The 19,756-nt window shown below is 42.3% G+C and overlaps 1 protein-coding gene across 1 annotated transcript in view; it reads right to left on the bottom strand.

Moving 5' to 3' along the window:
- Window positions 1-19,756, bottom strand: part of ITGA9 (integrin subunit alpha 9) — a 291,817-nt gene that overhangs the window by 220,976 nt on the left and 51,085 nt on the right. Inside the window, exons 10-14 of the mRNA XM_050938116.1 lie at window positions 17,011-17,116; window positions 15,687-15,781; window positions 12,245-12,335; window positions 11,628-11,673; window positions 7,347-7,501 (exon numbers count right to left, since the gene is read on the bottom strand). Coding sequence (XP_050794073.1) covers window positions 7,347-7,501; window positions 11,628-11,673; window positions 12,245-12,335; window positions 15,687-15,781; window positions 17,011-17,116 — 493 coding nt within the window. The remainder of the gene's footprint in view (window positions 1-7,346; window positions 7,502-11,627; window positions 11,674-12,244; window positions 12,336-15,686; window positions 15,782-17,010; window positions 17,117-19,756) is intronic.

Genomic DNA, 19,756 nt, shown 5'->3' with positions numbered 1-19,756 from the left:
AATGTTTTTAAAATGTTTAAAGAAGCTTCATTTAAAATTAAATTAAAACGCAGACCCCCCCAGACCAGTGGCCAGGCAGTGTGGACTCGGGCAGTGTGAGTGCCACTAAAAAATCAGCTTGTGTGCCACCTTCGGCACACAGGCCATAGGTTGCCTACCCCTGGATTACACCTATGATATCAACTGTAGGAGCAACTGTTGCTGCAAAAGACAAGAAAATCTGTGGGCAAATCCAAGAGCTGTGCAAGCAGAACACAAGGCACTACAGACACTTGTCACCAGTCTCAGGGGCCAGGACAAACTCCCTAGACCCCAAATGACGTAAAGCTGGATAAGAATGGCTACCTAATTCACTGAGGTGTTGGGAAGTTCAATTCATGAGTGTATCCTAAACCTTTAAAATTCTCAAGTAGAAATGCAACATTTAGAAGCTCTTGTCTAGATGAGCAGCATAATAAGCAACCCCAATACTAATAGAACACTGCACAGAGCCTCTAAACAAAACCATTCCAGTTACCATTCTTCTATAGCAACCATGTATGTTTTTGATTAATACATTTTAAGTAGCACATTTCACATCTTTTTCCCTTTTCTTTTGGCAACTTATTCCTATGCTACATCCAATGATGTCACATCAGTGGAAAAGCTGAAATACCATGAATAAGATTTTTTTTCTTTGTTGCTTCAAAACAAAAAAGGAACCAGGGTGGGAAAGTAACTGACTAGCTCATAAAGCACCCTCTGCAATTTAATTTATTCCCATTTGCTCTGAGTACTGGGTAGCAAGTTTTTGCTACTAAATTAACTCTCACTAGGAACCTTCCAGAGTCTGCCAGGGGTACTCAACCACATGCATCCTCTTAAATGTTTATGAGATTTGGCCTTTGACCTCAGAAGTGAATAAAAATTTGGCATGCATGCAATCGGTTTAGATTAAATTTTGAAGTGACCAATACTCTGCTCAGAATTCAAACTAAATCTTTATAAAGGTTTGATAAAACTGCATTCAGAAGTATATTTCATTCATTTGCAAACAAGGCCATTCACCATTACAGCAGACTAGATGTCCCACTCAGTGCCACAGTAAGATACTTGCTGAATAAGGAGTAGCAGACACACCGCATGATTTTCATACTCAGGTGTCACATACTCACATACACACTGCAGTAGGTTGGGGGCATGGATCAGCATTCATGTCACACTCCCTGTCAACACCTGGCCCAAGCCGGGGTAGCTCATGATCCAACCAGCAGACCAAATTCAGTGATCAATCCCGGTCACATTGCACATACGCTAAGAAGAATTGCATTAGGTACCCCTGCTCCACTCTGTTATGTTTCAGCACACAAGCAGCAAAACACCTGCTTTCAGTGTAACATCATGTATTTTAGATTAAGGGTATCTTAAACCCCGGTGGTTTATCCAAACTGAAGAGAAACTCTGAACCACCTGAGGTGCACCGATTACGAGTTCAAACAAAGTGTAGCTCCACCCGCAAAACCGCTCTACAACTGGGCACAATAAGCTGCGTCTACCTAGGGAATTCTCTTGCAGTGAACTAGAATGGGGTGATGCAGGGCAGAAGTCAAGTGCATTGACTGAGCTGTGTGAACAAGCTTCTGTAGCATCTGCGTACACAATGCCGAGCTCCAGCCAGCCCTATAACCTGTCATTTTTAGAAGCACTGAAAATCATCCAATTCACACAAAAGCATTTCTTTAAAATTAAATTGTAGCTTGGTATTTTTTTAATCTGTATAAATAAATTATCCCGTCTACGGGCACAGCAAGTTTCCTTTCATTTGCCAGTGGCTAGGCGAGTAGCACAGTGCCCTGAAATATGGGAGCAGCCTCCATGTTCCTGTTCTGGGCCTTCAGCTGGGAAAGGGGTAATGTTTGGAAGCATGCTGACAAAGTATTGTGCTCAGATATGTGTGGATTATGCAGGGAAAGGCCATGCCCAGGCCAGGAACAGTGATCCAGCCTAAGCTGAAATTCAACCTGGTAACATCAAGCTAGAATTATTACCCTGTCACACTAGGAAACATAGTTTAAAGGTCAGGCTTAGCTAGCGTACATTAGCTAGGTGCTTGAATTCACATACAGCACTAGAGCATAGTTAATCCACCTCCTGTCTACATGGCACTTTCTACACTGGGGCGTTAGATTGGTATAACTACATCGCTCAGGGCTGTGGATTTTTCACGCCCCTGAGGGACATAGTTATAGCAATATAGGTCTGTAGTGTAAACCTGCCCTAAGTAGGACCTAAACTCAACCTTTTTCTAGACTAGACAAGGCAAAGCTAAAGAGGGGGAATCAGATATTATCTGTCAATTTTTTATGCTCCTCCCCTTTTTACAATGTATGCAGTAATATTGCCCTTAGTTCTTAAAGAAAACTGTTCCCTTGCTCTGTCACCTAGGGAATAAGCAAGGCAAAGGTAGCTACTATCGAATGAGGGATTGCTCAGGACTATATAGAAAAACGGAAGGCCCCAAAATACACTGGAAGATGGAACACCAAAGCCAGGCCTGAAGCAGCTTTCTGGTCACAACCAGGGAAGCAAGGAACAGCCTAAGCCAGACACTGGGATTTATGAAAAATAAATAACTACAAAAAAATTTCCTATTTCTGACACATCCAAAACCCTGTGAGGTACTGCTCTGTCTGGATATGAAATACAACCAACCACCTAGCCTTCTAGCGCATCCTGCAGCAAAGAGAAAGGTCAGACAACGACTGCCACACCATGCAAAGCAACACATTTCGCTATCCTATGCCTCTTTAATTCAGCCCTAACTATTTCAGCTGAAAAAGAGGCTGAAGATTTCAGTCTGCACAAAGTGCCTATAAAATGGATAGAATTTGTACTTTGCGAATGACACAGTACATTGTAAAAATAAACACTGGTCTACAAATAGCTGTGAAAGTACTAGTAGTCCTGCAGATAGTGCTGGGAAAAAAATGGGAGAAAAAGGTCCATATTTAAAATTTGTTTGATCAACCCAATTAAGTTGGAGACAGATTTTCTTTATGGGTCGCTGAATTAAATAGCAATACGTGAAAATAAACATTTTAGATACGAGTTTATAATAGAAAGAATAGGATAGTGACTGCATGTTCGGTACAGACTTGTAAAACTTGCATGCAGAAGTGACGATGGAAAACCAAGTGCCAGCTCTGGCCAAAGCTATAGGCATTAGTAAGAACTGACCAACTCATAGCTGGAAACCAAACCAGCTCACCTGTATAGTATGTTAGTTTTGTTAAAAATAGGAATCAGTCTTATAAGAATGCATTTAGTGTTTAGACTATGAAATGCTTGAAAGCTGCTGCATGCATTAATCTCACTTGTAACATCTGTATTCTATGCTAAAAGGAAATATGTAAGCTTTGCTTTATAACTTTGCAAATGTTTGTTCTGAATTTGTGAACCCAAGCACAGGAATTGCCCCACTCACTCAGGAGAGCTATCAAAAATTAAGTGGGCCATAAGACAAACACGTTGTTAATCACCCCATCCACCCGCGGAGAAGTACGTGCAGAAGGCCTGGTCCCATCGATCTGAATGCCAGGGGCGGCTCTAGGTATTTTGCTGCCCCAAGCACGGCAAGCAGGCAGGCTGCCTTCGGCGGCTTGCCTGCGGGAGGTCCCCGGTCCCGCGGATTCGGCGGCATGCCTGCGGGAGGTCAGCCAAAGCCGCAGGACCAGAGGACCCTGCGCAGGCATGCCGCCGAAGGCAACCTGCCTGCCGCCCTCACGGTGACCGGCAGAGTGCCCCCCGTGGCTTGCAGCCCCTGGCACGTGCTTGGCGTGCTGGTGCCTGGAGCCACCCCTGCTGAATGCTCAAAAGGGAAATAAAAGTAGTTGACATGAAGATTTTTCATCTCTTTGTTGTTTGCACTCTCGCAGAGCCAGAGACATTAAATGAAGGCAGAGATCCCCACGGGCTACCCCTGGGTCCGCCCTGAAATACATTTTTGAATTGACAGATTACCACATCTCTGTCATCTGTAGGAATCAGAGATGGTAATTCATTTGCGTGTATGTATTTTTGCTTTAACCTGTAAATAACTCTTTTTTCCTAGTTAATAAACCTTTAGATAGTTTCTTACGGCATTGTCTTTGGTGTAAGGTCTAGGGTACCAACTGACTTGGGGTAAGCGACTGACCTCTTGGGACTGGAAGCAACCTAAATATTTTGTGATTTTTGATGTAAATGACCATTTATCACTAAGTCCAGCTTGCCTGAGATAGTCTTAGACAGCCCCCTTACACTCTCCAGGCTGTTATAGTGGTCCAGAAGTTCACATTTGATACTGGCTTGGTGAAATCTAGTGACAGAACAAACCACCAGTTTGCGGTGCCTGCCTTGTTTTTGACTGCGTGCCCTGAAGTAGGCACTCGCAGCCGTGAACCACTCTAGAGAGCATGAGACAAGTACAACGGACACAATTTTCAAAACAGACTAGTGATTCTGAGGACCCAACTTCAGATGTCCTACAGGGGCCTGACTTTCAAAAAGTGCTGAGCACCAACTTCCTGCATATCGGGCGCCTTCAAGGCATCTAAAACTGAAACACCCCAAGATAATTAGCCCCTTTTGAAAACCTTGGCCATGAGGCTTCAATACATAACATAATTATTTCCTATCTGTATAACCACAGCAATTAGGAACGCTAGTCACAGACGAGGACTCCATTGTGTTAAGTACTGTACACATTAACTCATCTCCCTAAATATGTTTTAATGCATATATTGGGTCGAAAGACTTTTCAATCTAAACATATTCAGCTGAAGCAGTTTTTGGTATTAATTAACCCATTCCCTAAGATTTAACCAGTTATGTGAGTGGTGTCACATTACCACTAACCCTCCCCACTCCCCCCAAAAAATACTGTTACTATGAAACCTGAAAGAAATTACAATGCACTGTTTTGTATAATCCAAATTAAATGTTTATTTGAGGCACTGTATCCAAATTGTATCCTAAGAAGTTTTTACACAGTTACATAACGCTGGCTATGTTTTTCTAACAAATTGCTTTGATTAGATGCATTGTATAAAAAGAAACTGTCTGAGAGTTATATCATTATCTACTTAACAAAGAACTCTTTACTAGGGGATGGGTAACATTTGCCAAAAGTATTCAAATGTTCTTTTAACTGCAGTACGTTACAAAAGGGTATGGTTTATATCATAATTCAGTGAAATTAAACTGGCTCTCATCTGTGGTATGCCGCAAGAAGATTAGTTCCCTCCAGAAATCTGAGAATGCACTTGAATGAGAAAGGAAAGTGTGTTTCTTGACACCCGGTAGAGTTATACAAAATGAGAGCGAGGGTCAAATATTCAAAAGGGCCAAAGTCCTATTCTCAAAAGCGATCTTTGGCACTTAGGAGGCTAAGAAAGCCAATGAGATTTAGGCCACAAAGTGCTTACAGTCACTTTTGAACAGGGCCGGCTCTAGGTTTTTTGCCGCCCCAAGCAAAAAAATGTTTGGCTGCCCCCCACCCCAACCCTGGGCTCTCACCCCCCCCCCCCACAGACCAGTGTCCTCCCCCACCCGCACCTCCTGCCGCCCCAGCCCTGGACTCTCTCTCTCCCCCCCCCCCGCCACCTGCCTCCCTAGCCCTGGGCTCTCTCCCCACCCCACGCACACCCCCTGCTGCCCCTGCCCTGGGCTCTCTCCCCACTCCCCCTGCCTCCCCAGCACTGGGCTCCCCCCTCGCCTCCAGCTGGTCCTACGCTGGCAGGGTCAGGGTAAGCAGCAGGGCTCCCAGGCTGCCCCTCAGCGCAGGGTCCCTCCAGGACCAGCTGGGACCTGGGAAGGCAGAGCTGGGGGACCGCCCAGCAGGGGGCTGAGGAGCCGGGGCAGGGTAGCCCCAGAGGGAGTGGGACGCGGGCCCCTCATGGCAACACCCCGCCCTCTCTGGCCCAGCTGCTGCTTCTGGCTGCCATGCCGCAGTCCCTGCGCAGCTCAGGCCGCTTCACCCAGCCCTGGCTGCGGTGCTAGGGGGCGGCCACCGTGCAGCATGTGCTGGCGGCTCTGTACACCCTGCAGAGCGGCCCCCAGCCAGAGTGTCCCCTGCTCAGAGCCTGCCCAGCCCAGCCACAAGGTGCGGACGCTGGTTCCCAGCAGCGCGAACTGCAGTGGCCCCAGGGCGCCCCCCTGCTGCTGCCAGGGCCGGCTCTAGGCTTTTGCCGCCCAAAGCAAAAAAAAAAAAAGTTGGCCAGAATGCTGCCTCTGAAAATGTGCCACCCCAAGCAGGTGCTTGGTTTACTGGTGCCTACAGCCGGCCCTGCTTTTGAAAATGGGACTTAGGCCCTTTAAAAAATTTTATCCTGAAACAGTGATGGGAATTAACATTTTTGGATGAACCAGAGTTATCCTATCTGGATAAAAGTGCTTTGCTGAACTATACATTCATCTGTGGGATTTTGCAAGAACTCCTAAGAAAGGAAAAGGTACAGATATACAAATCCTGGCCTAGAATGTGTATGTGTCTTAGAACCCCAAAAGAGATTAAGCTTTAAACAATTTTGTTCTCTTTGAGAAATTTAACTATCCCAGACTCAGGTGACAATGATGTAGATCCTAGCTAGTCCTAGTGGCTAGCAGCTGCTTCTTACCTGTGCACAGTACAGAGGAGGGAATAAAGAATCTGTCTGCCCCTTGCGTGGCCCACATAAGATCCAAGAAGAATTTCATTCTGTACAGTCAGGGGAGCACAGGCACTACCTCTAATTATACCCATGGCACCCCAAAGGTGCCTAGCCATTGTTTGCCCCCTCTTCCTGCTGGCCAGGCATGTAGGAAAATATGCTACAAATATGAATATGCCCTATAAAAGTTGCTCCCTCTGGAGCAGCGTAGCTCTACACCACTTCCGGTGCTGGACTGTGCCAAAATGGCATGATCAAATCCCAACTTTACACCATACCATTATATTATTTATGCATACATACATGCACACACGCACAAATATACTCACATGCACATTAAGCATTATATGTACCTGTAACTTAATAGATATATGTAATATTTCAGCATGATCATAATACTGCTTTGTACTTACACAGTTCTTTTCATTCAAGATTTTCAAAGCTCTTTATAAATATTAAAGAAGCTTGAAAATATCCTTGTTAGTAGAGTAAGAATTTTTATTTTATACCCATTGCATAGATGAATAAACTGAGGCACTGTAAATTATTTGCCCAAAGCAGCAATTGGTGTCAGCAATTAAACTGAAGAATCCTTTAAGCATGATTCATATATCACCAAAACCCAGACCCCTCTAGAGTTACCTACAGCATGAGAACCACTTAATGGATGCACATTACCTATTTCTCCTGGAACACGTTTGCCGTTAAAAAGAAAGCAGACTGTGACATTGAGGCAGTTCACCTGCTGCAAGCCATCTTGGCACTGGGGAGCTGTGATATTGATGGAAGCTGGCAGGAAAATGGAGATGTCCATTGTAATGACAGGTCTAGATCTGGAGACCAATAAAGAAGTATAATTTAATTTGGCTTTAGAGGGATGTTTCTCAATCAGATTTGAAAATAAAGCAAAATTGGAAATATTTGGTATCAAGCAGACATTAAAAAACAACATTGTGAATGTTAGACCAGATCTGGCATTCTTCTAGCCCTTCCCTCAGCCAGCAAGGGAGACCCATATCCAGGGCCGGCTCTGGCTTTTTTGCCACCCCAACCACGAGCTTGCTCAGCTGGGGCCTGGAGGTGGCCCTGCTCATATCCTACTACATCAGTGGCTGAAGTGAGATAATATCAGATTTATGTTAATAAACTGTACTCTCAATATCTGAGCACATCATGTATGACCAGATGTGACCAATACTAAATAATCTCTAGTCAAAGGTGTATAGAGACTTCATGATGAGAGGAGAGGGTAATGAGATTAGCGCATTAGAGACTGAAGACAATAACCTCACTTACGCATGTTCACTGGCTAGGGAGCTCAAAAGAGAAAACGGCCTGGGGCCATGAGGAAAGGGTAAGTGAACAGTAATGTTCCATATAATGCTCTAGCAGCAGCATTCATTAAGCTAAAGTTTAGGAAAAACAAAGCTGGGGTAATTTTTCATAGTAGTGCCAGATGCATTAGGTGCATTACACTTCTATCATTTAGGATGGGGAAAGGTTCAGCTAATTCCCCCATGCCATGCATTGACAATTTACAGTACTCCTTTGACTTCATCAAATTAAATTCTGACAGTTCCCCCTGTGTGTTACGAATGACAGCTTTCCATTTTTGCAGCCTATGGCCTGGACTGTTGCTATGTTTATTTCAGGTTGAAGAAGAGTTCAGCCAGAGTCACGTCGCAATCACAGGGCCATGAGGGCGAGGTACTGGTTTTCTGTGCCACATGACACAGTAAGTGCAGAAGGCTTGGAGCAAGTCGTTAAGAAATCAAGGTCGCAGTCCTGCAATGAGAACCAGTCTCAATGCAGGATCAGAGCCCAAGAATGCATGAACTGTTATTCTTAGTGCTTTCAGTTCTGCAGATCTTAAGTATGAACATTCCAAAGGTAACTCAAGTAATAAACCTCCTACACACTCCAAAAATGTGCAGCAAACAGCAGATTCGGTTCTAAGGTGGGCTAAGGAGCCATGCAGTGCATAGAGCAGACCACATTAGGAGTCCCTCCACAAGCCATTTAAATCTGGGGGCTGTGGCTTCTGGCAGTGGTTATAGGCACTTATCAACTGGAGCAGGATCAACATCAGTCTCTGATGGCAACTCAGTCTCTCTTACCAGTATCTAAAACTAACAATGGGAGTTTGGTATTCATAGAAAAGAGGAGGAAAGAGCAAACTTCCCAGGATCATCTCACATCGTGGAAGTGCCTGCACTCAGATGCTTGGGGAGGGGATAAAATAGATTAACTTGTATATTTACCTAAACATACTATTTTGCAAACTATGCGCTGCATGATATCTTTAAAATTAGCCTATTTAATGGGTATATATCAAGTTGCAATGCACACATAGAGGCACCATCATCAGCCTCAAATCAAAGTGGCTTCCACAAAAGCTTTTTAATATCATTTGGCAAGACATATATTGTTTTTGGCCAAAAAATTTTACAAGAACTATTGGGAAAAAAGAGAATTTTCCTTTACCCTAATCTGAATCCAAACAGCAAGCACGGCACACTCCCTGACCGGCAGTAGCTGCAATTAATTAGCCTAGGCACATGATTAGTCCATAATGCACTAATCTCTAAAGAAATAAACAGGCATCGATTTAGTGATTGGATTCAGGTTGCTACACTGTGTGTATTTTCTTGGTGATGTCACAAGAAACCTTCCACCATCGGGACCGGGTCATGTGTGGCCTGTGGGCATGGAATGAGCTGCTCAGTATTGGGTCTGAAGGTCAGAGATCAATCTGGGGCCAGGCCAGGTCAAAACTACAAACTCAGAGTCTGTTACCAAATTGAGAACATGAGGCAGGAATTAGGGATGGGCCAGGCCAGCACCTTTCACCAGAGTCAGCAACAGTCTTAAGCCAGAGACTGTAAACCAAGATCAGGGTTGGGAGCCCAGCCTAGGCCAAGAGCCAGGAGTCTGGAATCAAGCCAAGATGCAGAAAGTGACATCTCAGGCAGAGGCACACTGGAGGTCTGCACTGTTCAGTCAACTCCCTGAAACGGTTTACATGTGGAGTGCAAGCCAATCAAGAGAGTCACAGAGGGCTATTGCACATGTCCTTGGAGTAGAATTTCCTGCAGGGCTTAGTCTCTTGGTGCCTTTTGATGGCAACTATGCCCAGGCCTGTGGTGGTGACAAGGAAGCAGCACATGACTTAAAACCTGCAGTCCCTGGTTCTAGGCCCCTGTGTTCTTACATCCAGTTTCTCTCTTCACAACAACACTAACGCAGCATACATGTTTGCACCTTTATTTCCTTTTCAAGCTATTTCTGAGGAACAGAGCTCAGAGATTCCACCTGTTGATGTTTCACAACATTTGATGGAAAAGCTACTGGCTTCCTCTGTTTGTCTGAGTAGTAACAGAATATTAATGTTTCTTAAAGAACACAGCACCTGCACCATGAAGTCAACAGGAATTTTTCTACTGACTTTGTTGGGAACAGAAACAGGTCTTTCCTGTATCTAACAAGACACATAGGTGGATACTCATTCCACAACTCTTAATTATTTCCCCAACCCCATATTTCTCCTATTAAAATGATCATTGCACAAAAGCTTCAAATGACTGGTCCATCTAGTTCTTGACACTGTTGTTTTATTAAACATTAGAGTGTTTATTCAGAATGTAGTTATTGGCAAAAATAGCCCAAAATATAAATCAGCATAAAAATAAAAACAACACTTTCTTCTTCCAAGGGTGCCTTTCATCTGAGAAAGTCAAAGTACTTTGCAAAAACTTAATTAAGCTGCACTACATCCCAGCGAGGTACTGTATGCAAGTATCACGAACCTCATTTGTAGATCAGAAAACAGACATGAAAGTTCAGATGAGCAGCCCAAGGTCACACAGCAAGTCGGTATCAGAAGTAGTAACAGAACCCAGAGCTCTCAAGGGCAGCCCCAAGAAGAGTAAATTGCAGCAATATAACCTCTTGATGTAGCCTCTTGATTTCTTTTCTAATGCCATGTTACAGGTATCGTATTCCATATTTAGTAACATGATTTTGGAGATCTGATAGATACTCAACATTGTACCACATGAGCTTTAACCATTGCACAGGTCATCTATCATATTGACTACAACCCCACCACCTCCTCCTCCTCTGTGGCTGCCTGATATTTACATGGTGCCCCTCAAAGTCTACCCAACAAAATGCAGGAAAAAAACCATCTTCCTCACCTCTCTCTCTGACCATGTCAACATCCTCCTTGAGTCCTTGCAGTGACTTCCAGTCTCCTGCCACATAAAGTTCAAATTCCTCATCCTTACCTTCAAAGCTCTGCCCTGCTTACACCTCAATTCTAGCCCCACTACATCCCCTTCACTCTTCCAATTTGTCAAACCTTGTAGCTTCCCTGGTCTCCACCTCCAACAAGGCACTCCATGGCACCTCCACACCTCAAAATAGCTGTTCAGATCCTGCATGCATTGCAACCTCACTCTCCTTCAAATCCTTCCAGGCTCACTAACTTTCCAACACTGAGCTATAGTCCTACACCATCCACTGCTGACCTCTTGACCAATTTTCTTTCCTTAAATCAAACAATATTTTATGAAGATAAAAACAAAAAAACTCAAGTGACTATATAAACAACTCAAATATCTTTCCAAAAAGGAATCAGTGATGTGTATATCAGTGATAACAAAAGCATCTCTCAATCTGTTACTTCTGTAACCCTTACTACCCCCATACTCCCAACACCCATCTTTTTATTTGGCATCCCATGGTGTGTCTAAATTAGATAATAAGTTCTTCAGGGTTAGGTCCCTTTTATTTATTCTGTATGCACCCCTATTGGGTACAGTGTACAAAATAATCTAACTTCTTTCTTCTGACCATAATGAAGAGAAAATAAAAACTATTGGAGGAAAACTGAGAAACCACATAACCAATAGACAGGAGCCAGAAAATCATCATAAAATAGGAAGAAATTGATCTCACCTTAGAAGCACCACGTTGTCTGACATGAAGGCCCCAATGGTCACATCTGAAAACAAAGTTTCATAACTTTTACTTTTACAATGGCATTTGAAGGACACAGAAACCAAACCCTTGTAGTCTGTTTATTCATAACAATTTTTCAGTTGTAAAATATGTACTAATAAATAAAATATTTCCCCATTCCCAACTTAGTTCTGCCAATCAATACATCACAATGTTTGTTTTGCCTGCACTGGAACTGCAAAATTGGGTTCTTCAGGTCACTCCAGTTCTCTCTTTTTGTATTATCATCATCTCAGCTCAATTTTTTTCCATTAAATAGAAACTACCCTCTAGAAAGTAACTACCTTCCTAGGAAGCAAAAATTCTCAACGTTGTTTCTCAGTCCTGTACCATAGGTTCTAAACCCAGACAACTGAACCTGAGGTGTCTGTGAGATAGACCAATCATGTCAGCAGCTTTCACTGAGCGAGGAAAAAGGCAGACACCTACACTTCACACTGTAAGCTTTCCTGTTACTGATTTGAAGGCTCTTTAGTAAGCAATATGGAAACTACTTGATATGCTATATTTATCTGCTGCTTTTTTAATTGTTGTTATAATTGTAGTAAACATACCCGGATAACCATTTCCATCCATATCAACTCCTCCTGATATGGACTGGCCAAACATCCGCAGCATTGGGTTTATAGTTTGCCCAGACAGTTTCTGCAACAGATAGTATAGAAGTGGAATCACCGAAAGGAATCAAAATCAATATAAAGCACCACATGGCTCTTCTCTCAAGGCCAGATTCTCATGTACACTGAGGCCCCTTTTTACTACCAAAGCGCTATTGGAGCCTGACCTTGCAAACCATAATCCTGCAAACCCTATTCATATGTGTAAGTCCCATGATCTCTTATGTGAGAAAGTGTTTTCTGGTCTTGACTTGAGTTAAAAGTTAGTGTTGATTAAAATAATACATAAATTACAAATAAACACACACACACACACACACACACACAATGAACAGCATATCAAATACATTCTTTATAGAAGACAGGGTCTAATTTTGTATTCCACATAACCTTTTCCATCACCTGCACTCATACGATTAAGAGTTTTATGAAGCATCACTAAAAAAAACAGTTAATTTAATTGAAAAATCAAATCCAACATGAGCACTTACTCTAAAAAAAAGTTTGTCAATATGTTCAAGGTCAAAATGAGGAAGATTCATTGCCATAGCCAGTTGGAAATTCTGTTTTTCCAACTATTATACAGTATTTTGTACCAGTGCTGATGCCATATCTCATTTCTGTCTCCCAAACCCAGAGGGCTTCTTAAAAATCACTAATACACAGGAACTTTCCTTAAATAGTTAAAAAGGCAAATGTTTTATCTGGAACAAATCAAGATATTAACACTTCATCTTCCAAGCCGGCCACATGGCCCACAGGCTCCTGTGTGGCAAAAGAAAGGAGATCTGACTTCAAAAAGGGGTCCCATCACAGAAGTTACATGGAAAAGACCTATTACAGAGTTGCTAGTGGTGCTTCACAGCATTTTACAGGCTACAATACTTTCTCGTCCAGCCCATACAAGAACGTTAATAGTAGCCAAAAGATGACACAGAAAATTCATTGAAAGAGAAAATTGAAAATCAGTACAGTAGTGGAAAAAGAGATCCTTTAAAACTAACCTGTGATCCTAATGACCAGTTTTAAAGGGGAAACTATGCTTTAAAACAAACAGAGCTAAACTTTCGCAATCAAGGGCAGTTAACATTAGGCAATTGGAAGAAACTTTCTCCTCACATTACATTTACATCATAGAACATGATTAAGTTTTTGGGGGGTCCCTAATAGGGTGGTACGTTCTGCCTACAGATATCCCACAGACATCTGCAGGCTATTATGGTACAAATGCTGAGGTATAATGTTGTTCTCCTTTAAGTGCCATAAATGAAAACAGAAAGCCATGAAGCTTAGACAGACTATTTATTTAGCGCATGCATTATGTTGCAAGCCAATTAAGCTGCTTTAGCTCAGAGCCATCACTAAAGTTGCTGTAGGGGAGTGAGGCACAGATATAGATAATGATTTAAAGTAGAAAAGGGAATGAAAAGGGTGAAAATTTATATGACATGGGGCTGCTTCCTCTCAGAGCTTCTTTAAAAGAGGAAATCTAGGGCATCTGGATGGCTCAGGGGTATGGTAATAGGCTACATAAAGCCTTTCACCCCAAGGTAGTGGGTTCAAATCCAGTCCAGATAGGTAAGGAGCAAAAGTTGTAAACATTTAATGGCTATTTGGTGACATATGAAAAGTGAATTGGTGGCTTCAGTCTAGTCCAGGGGTCAGCAACCTTTCAGAAGTGGTGTGCTGAGTCTTCATTTATTCACTCTAATTTAAGGTTTCGCATGGCAGTAATACATTTTAATGTTTGTAGAAGGTCTCTTTCTATAATTCTATAATATATAACTAAACTATTGTTGTATGTAAAGTAAATAAGGTTTTTTTAAATGAAGCTTCTTAAACATTTTAAATTAAATTAAATTAAAATGCAACGCTCCCCAGACCAGCGGCCAGAACCCAGGCAGCGTGAGTGCCGCTGAAAATCAGCTCATGTGCCGCCTTCAGCACTCGTGCCATAGGTTGCCTACCCCTGGTCTAGTCCTGTTGGAATAGGTACTAGGATACATTGTAAAGATAGTGCCACAATTGGTATCCTGGATGGAAAAGGGCACCAAGACAGAGCAATGGGTGTCCTTTAATCCTCTAGAAGTGGTCTCTCCCAGGAATGAGGGGCGGGTGTATTGCATTTGCCCACTTTGCTGTGGGAGGGGAGGAACAAGAACTTCAATCTGAAGCACTGTCAATGTGTCTTTCTAACACACTAAATTTCCTCGAAAATGAAAAACAAAACTCCAGTCTGGACATGCAGGAGCTTAGAATTCCAGAGTCTCCTACCAAATGAGAAGATCCCCACTTCCAGCAAGTATTGCTGAGAAGAGAGTGCAGAGCTGAGCCATACATATGCCACAAATTATCTCATTTTAGAAGTATCACAAAACAGTTTTAACTTTCTTTGCAAAAAACGATGCATACTGTACATACAGTAAAAGGTAGAAGGACAAATCCCTTACAGTCTATTAAAGAGTCTCCACTATAACCACTAAAGCCTTTATTCTGCTTAAATTGATTTTCTATGTAGGATCTCTCCCAGCAACAAAAAATATTTAGATCAGACCTTCAAACAGTTGAGGGAGGGGGAATCTGCCTTTGCAAAAGCTTGCTAGACAAATATTAGAGACTATGGGGCATGTTTTAATAGGATGTATGGGATTTTATCTTCTTAATTCCCAAGATGCAAAGACTAAATTATCCTAGAATTATATTTAATGCTTCAGTGCCTGTATGGCATATGTAGGTAATTTTTACTTCATGATGGTTTGGTAAAGTGGAATCTCAGGACTGATCTTCTGACACCTTCTCCTACTGGGAGGAAGAGCACCTCAAGTAGTCAAGTGTGCTTGTGCAGGAGTAGTCCCTAGACTCTGTTCCTTCTCACTAATTCTGGTTCTGCTGGGAAGAGAGCAGTGTCAGACTCCCTCCCACCCCCCACATCCCATCCCCTGAAGAAGTCTGCTTTGCCATTCCAGTGCCTGTGCTTGTCCTTGTCCTTTCCAAGGTCTGCTGTCACTGAAATACCCCCTCTCCAAGACTTCATCTACATGGGAAGGGAAGCTACATCTGAGAACTGTATTAAAATATATTTTTAAAAAACGGCTCACGCTGATCCATTCTGGAATTGTTTTCCTGGCCAGAGAGAATGGGGCCAAACATCATTAGAAACTGTGCAAAAGAGAGCACTGAAGTCTCAGCTCCTAACTAGGCTCAGGTACAGAGTCTGAATTGATGCAGACTACACATACATAGACACACCAGCTATAGAAGAAGAGGGAATCAAATGGTGTGGTGAGGAGAGAGATTACTACTTCCTGTCACAATGCTTTACCCATACGTTTGGCGCATTTCTGCGAGACCTGACAGAGTGCCTCAAACAATAATTTACCATAGAATACTGCGGAACAATGCCACCTGCGTCTCCATGGTAGATATACACCGCTCCTACGTAGTCATCCTCCTTTGGGGACCCAATGGCGACATCTGCATATGTAGAAGAATGTGAATTGAAAACATGTCACAGTCCTTTCCCTTTCCACACCTCCCATGTCATCCTTTTACAGAAGCCCACTGCCCCAGGCTGAAACAATTCATCATGATAAAAAGGATCACACTATTACTGGTGTCCACTTAGCTACAAATAGTTATCTCATTAAATTCCTTTTTAATTTATACCTATTTTGGCAACTAATAAGAAGCATGTCTCTTAGTTATAAAAATGTGTTTATTCCCACTAGCCTGCTCAAAAAGCCATTCAACGGTCCTTTCATCTGAGCAACCAAGAGTGGATCAGCCTTGCACATCAAGACACCACTGGCTCGGGGTACAAACCACCCACTCTGCACTGTAACAACTGTGTTTGAATTGCCAAGTTTCCAAAGTCAAGTTAGGTCAAGTGGGTTGTTTTTCAAACATATAGGGGAATGAAAGGGCTGCTGAGCATCTTTGAGGATGTATATTCAGACACACGTGCTAAGCCAGCCAGTCCGTTTGAAGGCCTTAGTCTGCCAGAAATCACAGCAGCAAACTGGCTGGTGTCAACACTCCATTTTCACCTATTGTTATCACAGTGTATGTCCTTGTACAAGACAGCCCATGAAAGAAACTGGACTGTAGGTTACAGGGGCAAGTGACAATAAATAGAATATACAATAGGAGGCAGTAAGAGCTACATGTTAAATGTACTTTCTGATAAGAAGCCCCAGTTACAACAATAAATGGGATATGGGAATAGCCCTGAGACAGAAGATGCCAAATGTTACACAAAAGATGTGGTTTTCATTTTGTTTAGGGACAACCTAAGAGTCATTAGTAAGAAATATACAATAAGGTTAAAAAAAAAAAAAAAAAGCAGAAAGGAAATAGACCAAATGCCCAACTTTGCACTGAGTTACCCAGGTGTAACTCATGTTGAAATCAATGGGATTTACACCCATGTTTGGTGTAATCAGTAAAAACATCTTTACCAGAAAGTGGCATCTAGAACTTGATTCACCACAGCATTACGCCATTCTTAAGAAGAGATAATTTCCAAAGGAGTAATGCTGTGGCAAATCAGGCCACCTATTTGAAAGGTTTTCTGATGTGGACTAGAATGATGTTTCCACCTCTACTTTGAAATAGGATTTGATGGTATAAACGTCCCTGTAATAAAATTTTTAAAAGCCAGACTTGGCTAGAAACAGAACATGGCAGAATGGAAATGCACCGACCTGAGTAGCCATCATCATCAATATCTCCTAAGGAGGCCATGCTTTCCCCAAAGTGTGCATTGTAGGCATTGTCACCGTTCAGAACAAGCTGCTCTTCCAGGACTCCCTAGCAAACAGGAAAAAGGACAGGCTAAGAAAAACAGAGTGAGTGCTGAAAGCTACAGGGCCTCCCTACTGGAACACACGACACTCAGGAAACACCTGGGGCAGAGCTGCAGTGTGACTTCTGCACTGCTATCAAAGCCCCAGTAAATGCAGCTTGCCTGGATATATAAAACAAAAGGGTTAAACACAATCAATCTAATTGACCCCAAAAGTGATTTGAACTAGACTGGACACACCACAGGCCAAACTCCTTAGCCACATATAATTCAAGAAGCTATGTTCTACAGGAACATCCACATATGTGAGTTCATGTGAAGAGCCCTGGATTTTTCATGGCTATGGTAGAACCAGCACCAATTAACTGACTATGCCAGCTGATAACTACTCCCCTGAATTTAGAACGAAGTCAGAAAGAAGAGAATGCTTTTAAGAACACAGAAACACCACATATTAATTAATTCTCTATGCTCCAAAAATCCCCCAGTGATAACCTCACCTCATCTCTTTCAAGAACAAGGTTAGAAATTCTGCAAGGTCTTTTCAAAAGCGCTCAGTCTTGGTCTAAATCTGCTCCCTTGGAACTCAATGGAAGCAGGGTTAGGACTATACTGACTTTTTAAAAATTCCAATTTTTGTCTCTTTATACCCAGGAGAAAGAACTAATATGAATGATGTTATCAATATGCCAAAGCTAGAGGACTTGTTTGGCTCACTAAGTTTATCTTTACATTAAACACCACTATTCAGTTCTTGTCCTGTTGGCATGTTGTATCCAAAGAATGCAGTCTCTAGTCAGGATTTACTCAGCCAAAGCTCCCATTGAATTTAGCAGAGGTTTCCGTGGGCAAAGACTGCAGGATTTGTGTCACAAGGTTTGAAAACTCCTAAGCTATGCCTACACTACCATGCTTGCAACGGTGCACATCGCTATAGCACTGCTAGTGCAGACACTCTAAGCTGATAGGAGAGAGCTCTCCCATCAATTCAATTACTCTATCCCCCCCAAGTGGCAGTAGCTGTGCCAGCGGGAGATTCTCTCCCGCTGACACAGCGCTGTTCACTCCAGCATTTAGGTAAGTGTAACTTATGTCACTCAGGGGGGTGGTTCATTCACACCCCTGAGCGACATAAGTTATACCAAAGTGGTAGTGTGTAGACAGCCCTAGACTTTGCATGTTACAGAGCAAGGCAAAGAATGGACGAATGTAAAATGAAGAATAAAGGATAGCTAGAGTTAATATGAGAGAGAGAGAGAGAGAGAGCGCGAGCTCCCAGAACTGACTTTTGCATTCACATGCCAAGAGATGGCAACTCATGCCCATCCAGTTTCTAGCCAACCTCATTTGAGTGAGCTTTAATTTCTTGCAATGCACCCTCAAGTAGAAAGGAACATTTCCACAAGAAAAAAAAACTTAATTACTCAAGCCAACCTCAAGAGCCCACCTCAAGTGTTCAGATTTTTTTATTCCCCACTTTGTGAATCAGGGAAGCACATGTAATACAGTCTTTTTCTTGGCTGCAGGGAGCTTCCGACATTAAAATAATCCTACATGATGAAGTTGGGACACAGAGTATGGGCAGGGGAGGGGAAAGCATACAGTCCTGTATGTGTTACTTGTTTCTTTAGAGCACACACCTCCAGTGATTAGATATAAGCGTATCAAATCTATCATAATGCCACATGTGCATGCTATAAAGTAATACTCTACATGCCATCAGGGTTATCTCTTATGGTGTAAGTGTCATGTGAGTGGTGTGGGTAGATAATTGAAATGAAGTGGAGTTGATCTGGCATCCATACAACAAAAATCTCAATCCTACAAATCATTATTCATGTTACTTTACTTCACACAGGAAGCCCCAATGAAGTCAAGGTTGAAGGAAGGAGAAACTGCTACTAGAACCTCAAGTTGTTTTATTTAATACATCATTTATAGACACAAATAATTCACCTTTTCACCATGAACAATTTGGGGCAGAGATTGTCATTTACTCTAGGTTTGACATCACCTAGCACAATGGGATCCCAATGCGGTTGACCTCTCGGCACTACTGCAATCAAACATTGAATAAGCAGCAGATCAAAGTAGGTGGCGGGGGCGGGAATCAGGGTTCATTTCAATGATTGTTAATTGACAACTGAATTAACCCAAATGCAAGTCTGGTTTCTTTCACACACAGTCTATAGGACTCGTACGTAAATTTTATTTCCAGTAAAAATATATTATTGAAGTTATAAAAAGAAAGTTAATGTGAGCCCAATAGCGCTACTGTTGAATCCAATGAAAAATCTCCCATTGACTTAAAAGGAGGAGAATTGGGACCCATATGTAAAAAAATACAGCTCAATTCTTAGAGTCAGTTTAAAAAGGCCCTTTCACAAACACATTTCCCTGAAAAAATATATATGTCTTATTTTTCTTTAAACACTGTGTACTAATCATCTTCTTTGCTACTCCTGGAAGTCAAAGTTCAGAATATCCCAAGACTACAGTTGTGCAATGTGAAATTCGGTGGTTTCAGTCGAAGGGGCTTTCCACTGTAGGCTTTCAATAAATAGCATCAAGTAATAATACAAATCTATTTATTAGTTTCTCTTCAAATCCCTGGTGTTTTGTTTTGAGTTGTGGGTTTGAACCAC

The sequence above is a fragment of the Gopherus flavomarginatus genome, chromosome 2, assembly GCF_025201925.1.
Source record: "Gopherus flavomarginatus isolate rGopFla2 chromosome 2, rGopFla2.mat.asm, whole genome shotgun sequence".
Lineage (NCBI taxonomy): Eukaryota > Metazoa > Chordata > Testudines > Testudinidae > Gopherus > Gopherus flavomarginatus.
Note: the sequence above shows the minus strand (reverse complement) of the source record. Positions and strands in the feature narration are given on the sequence as shown.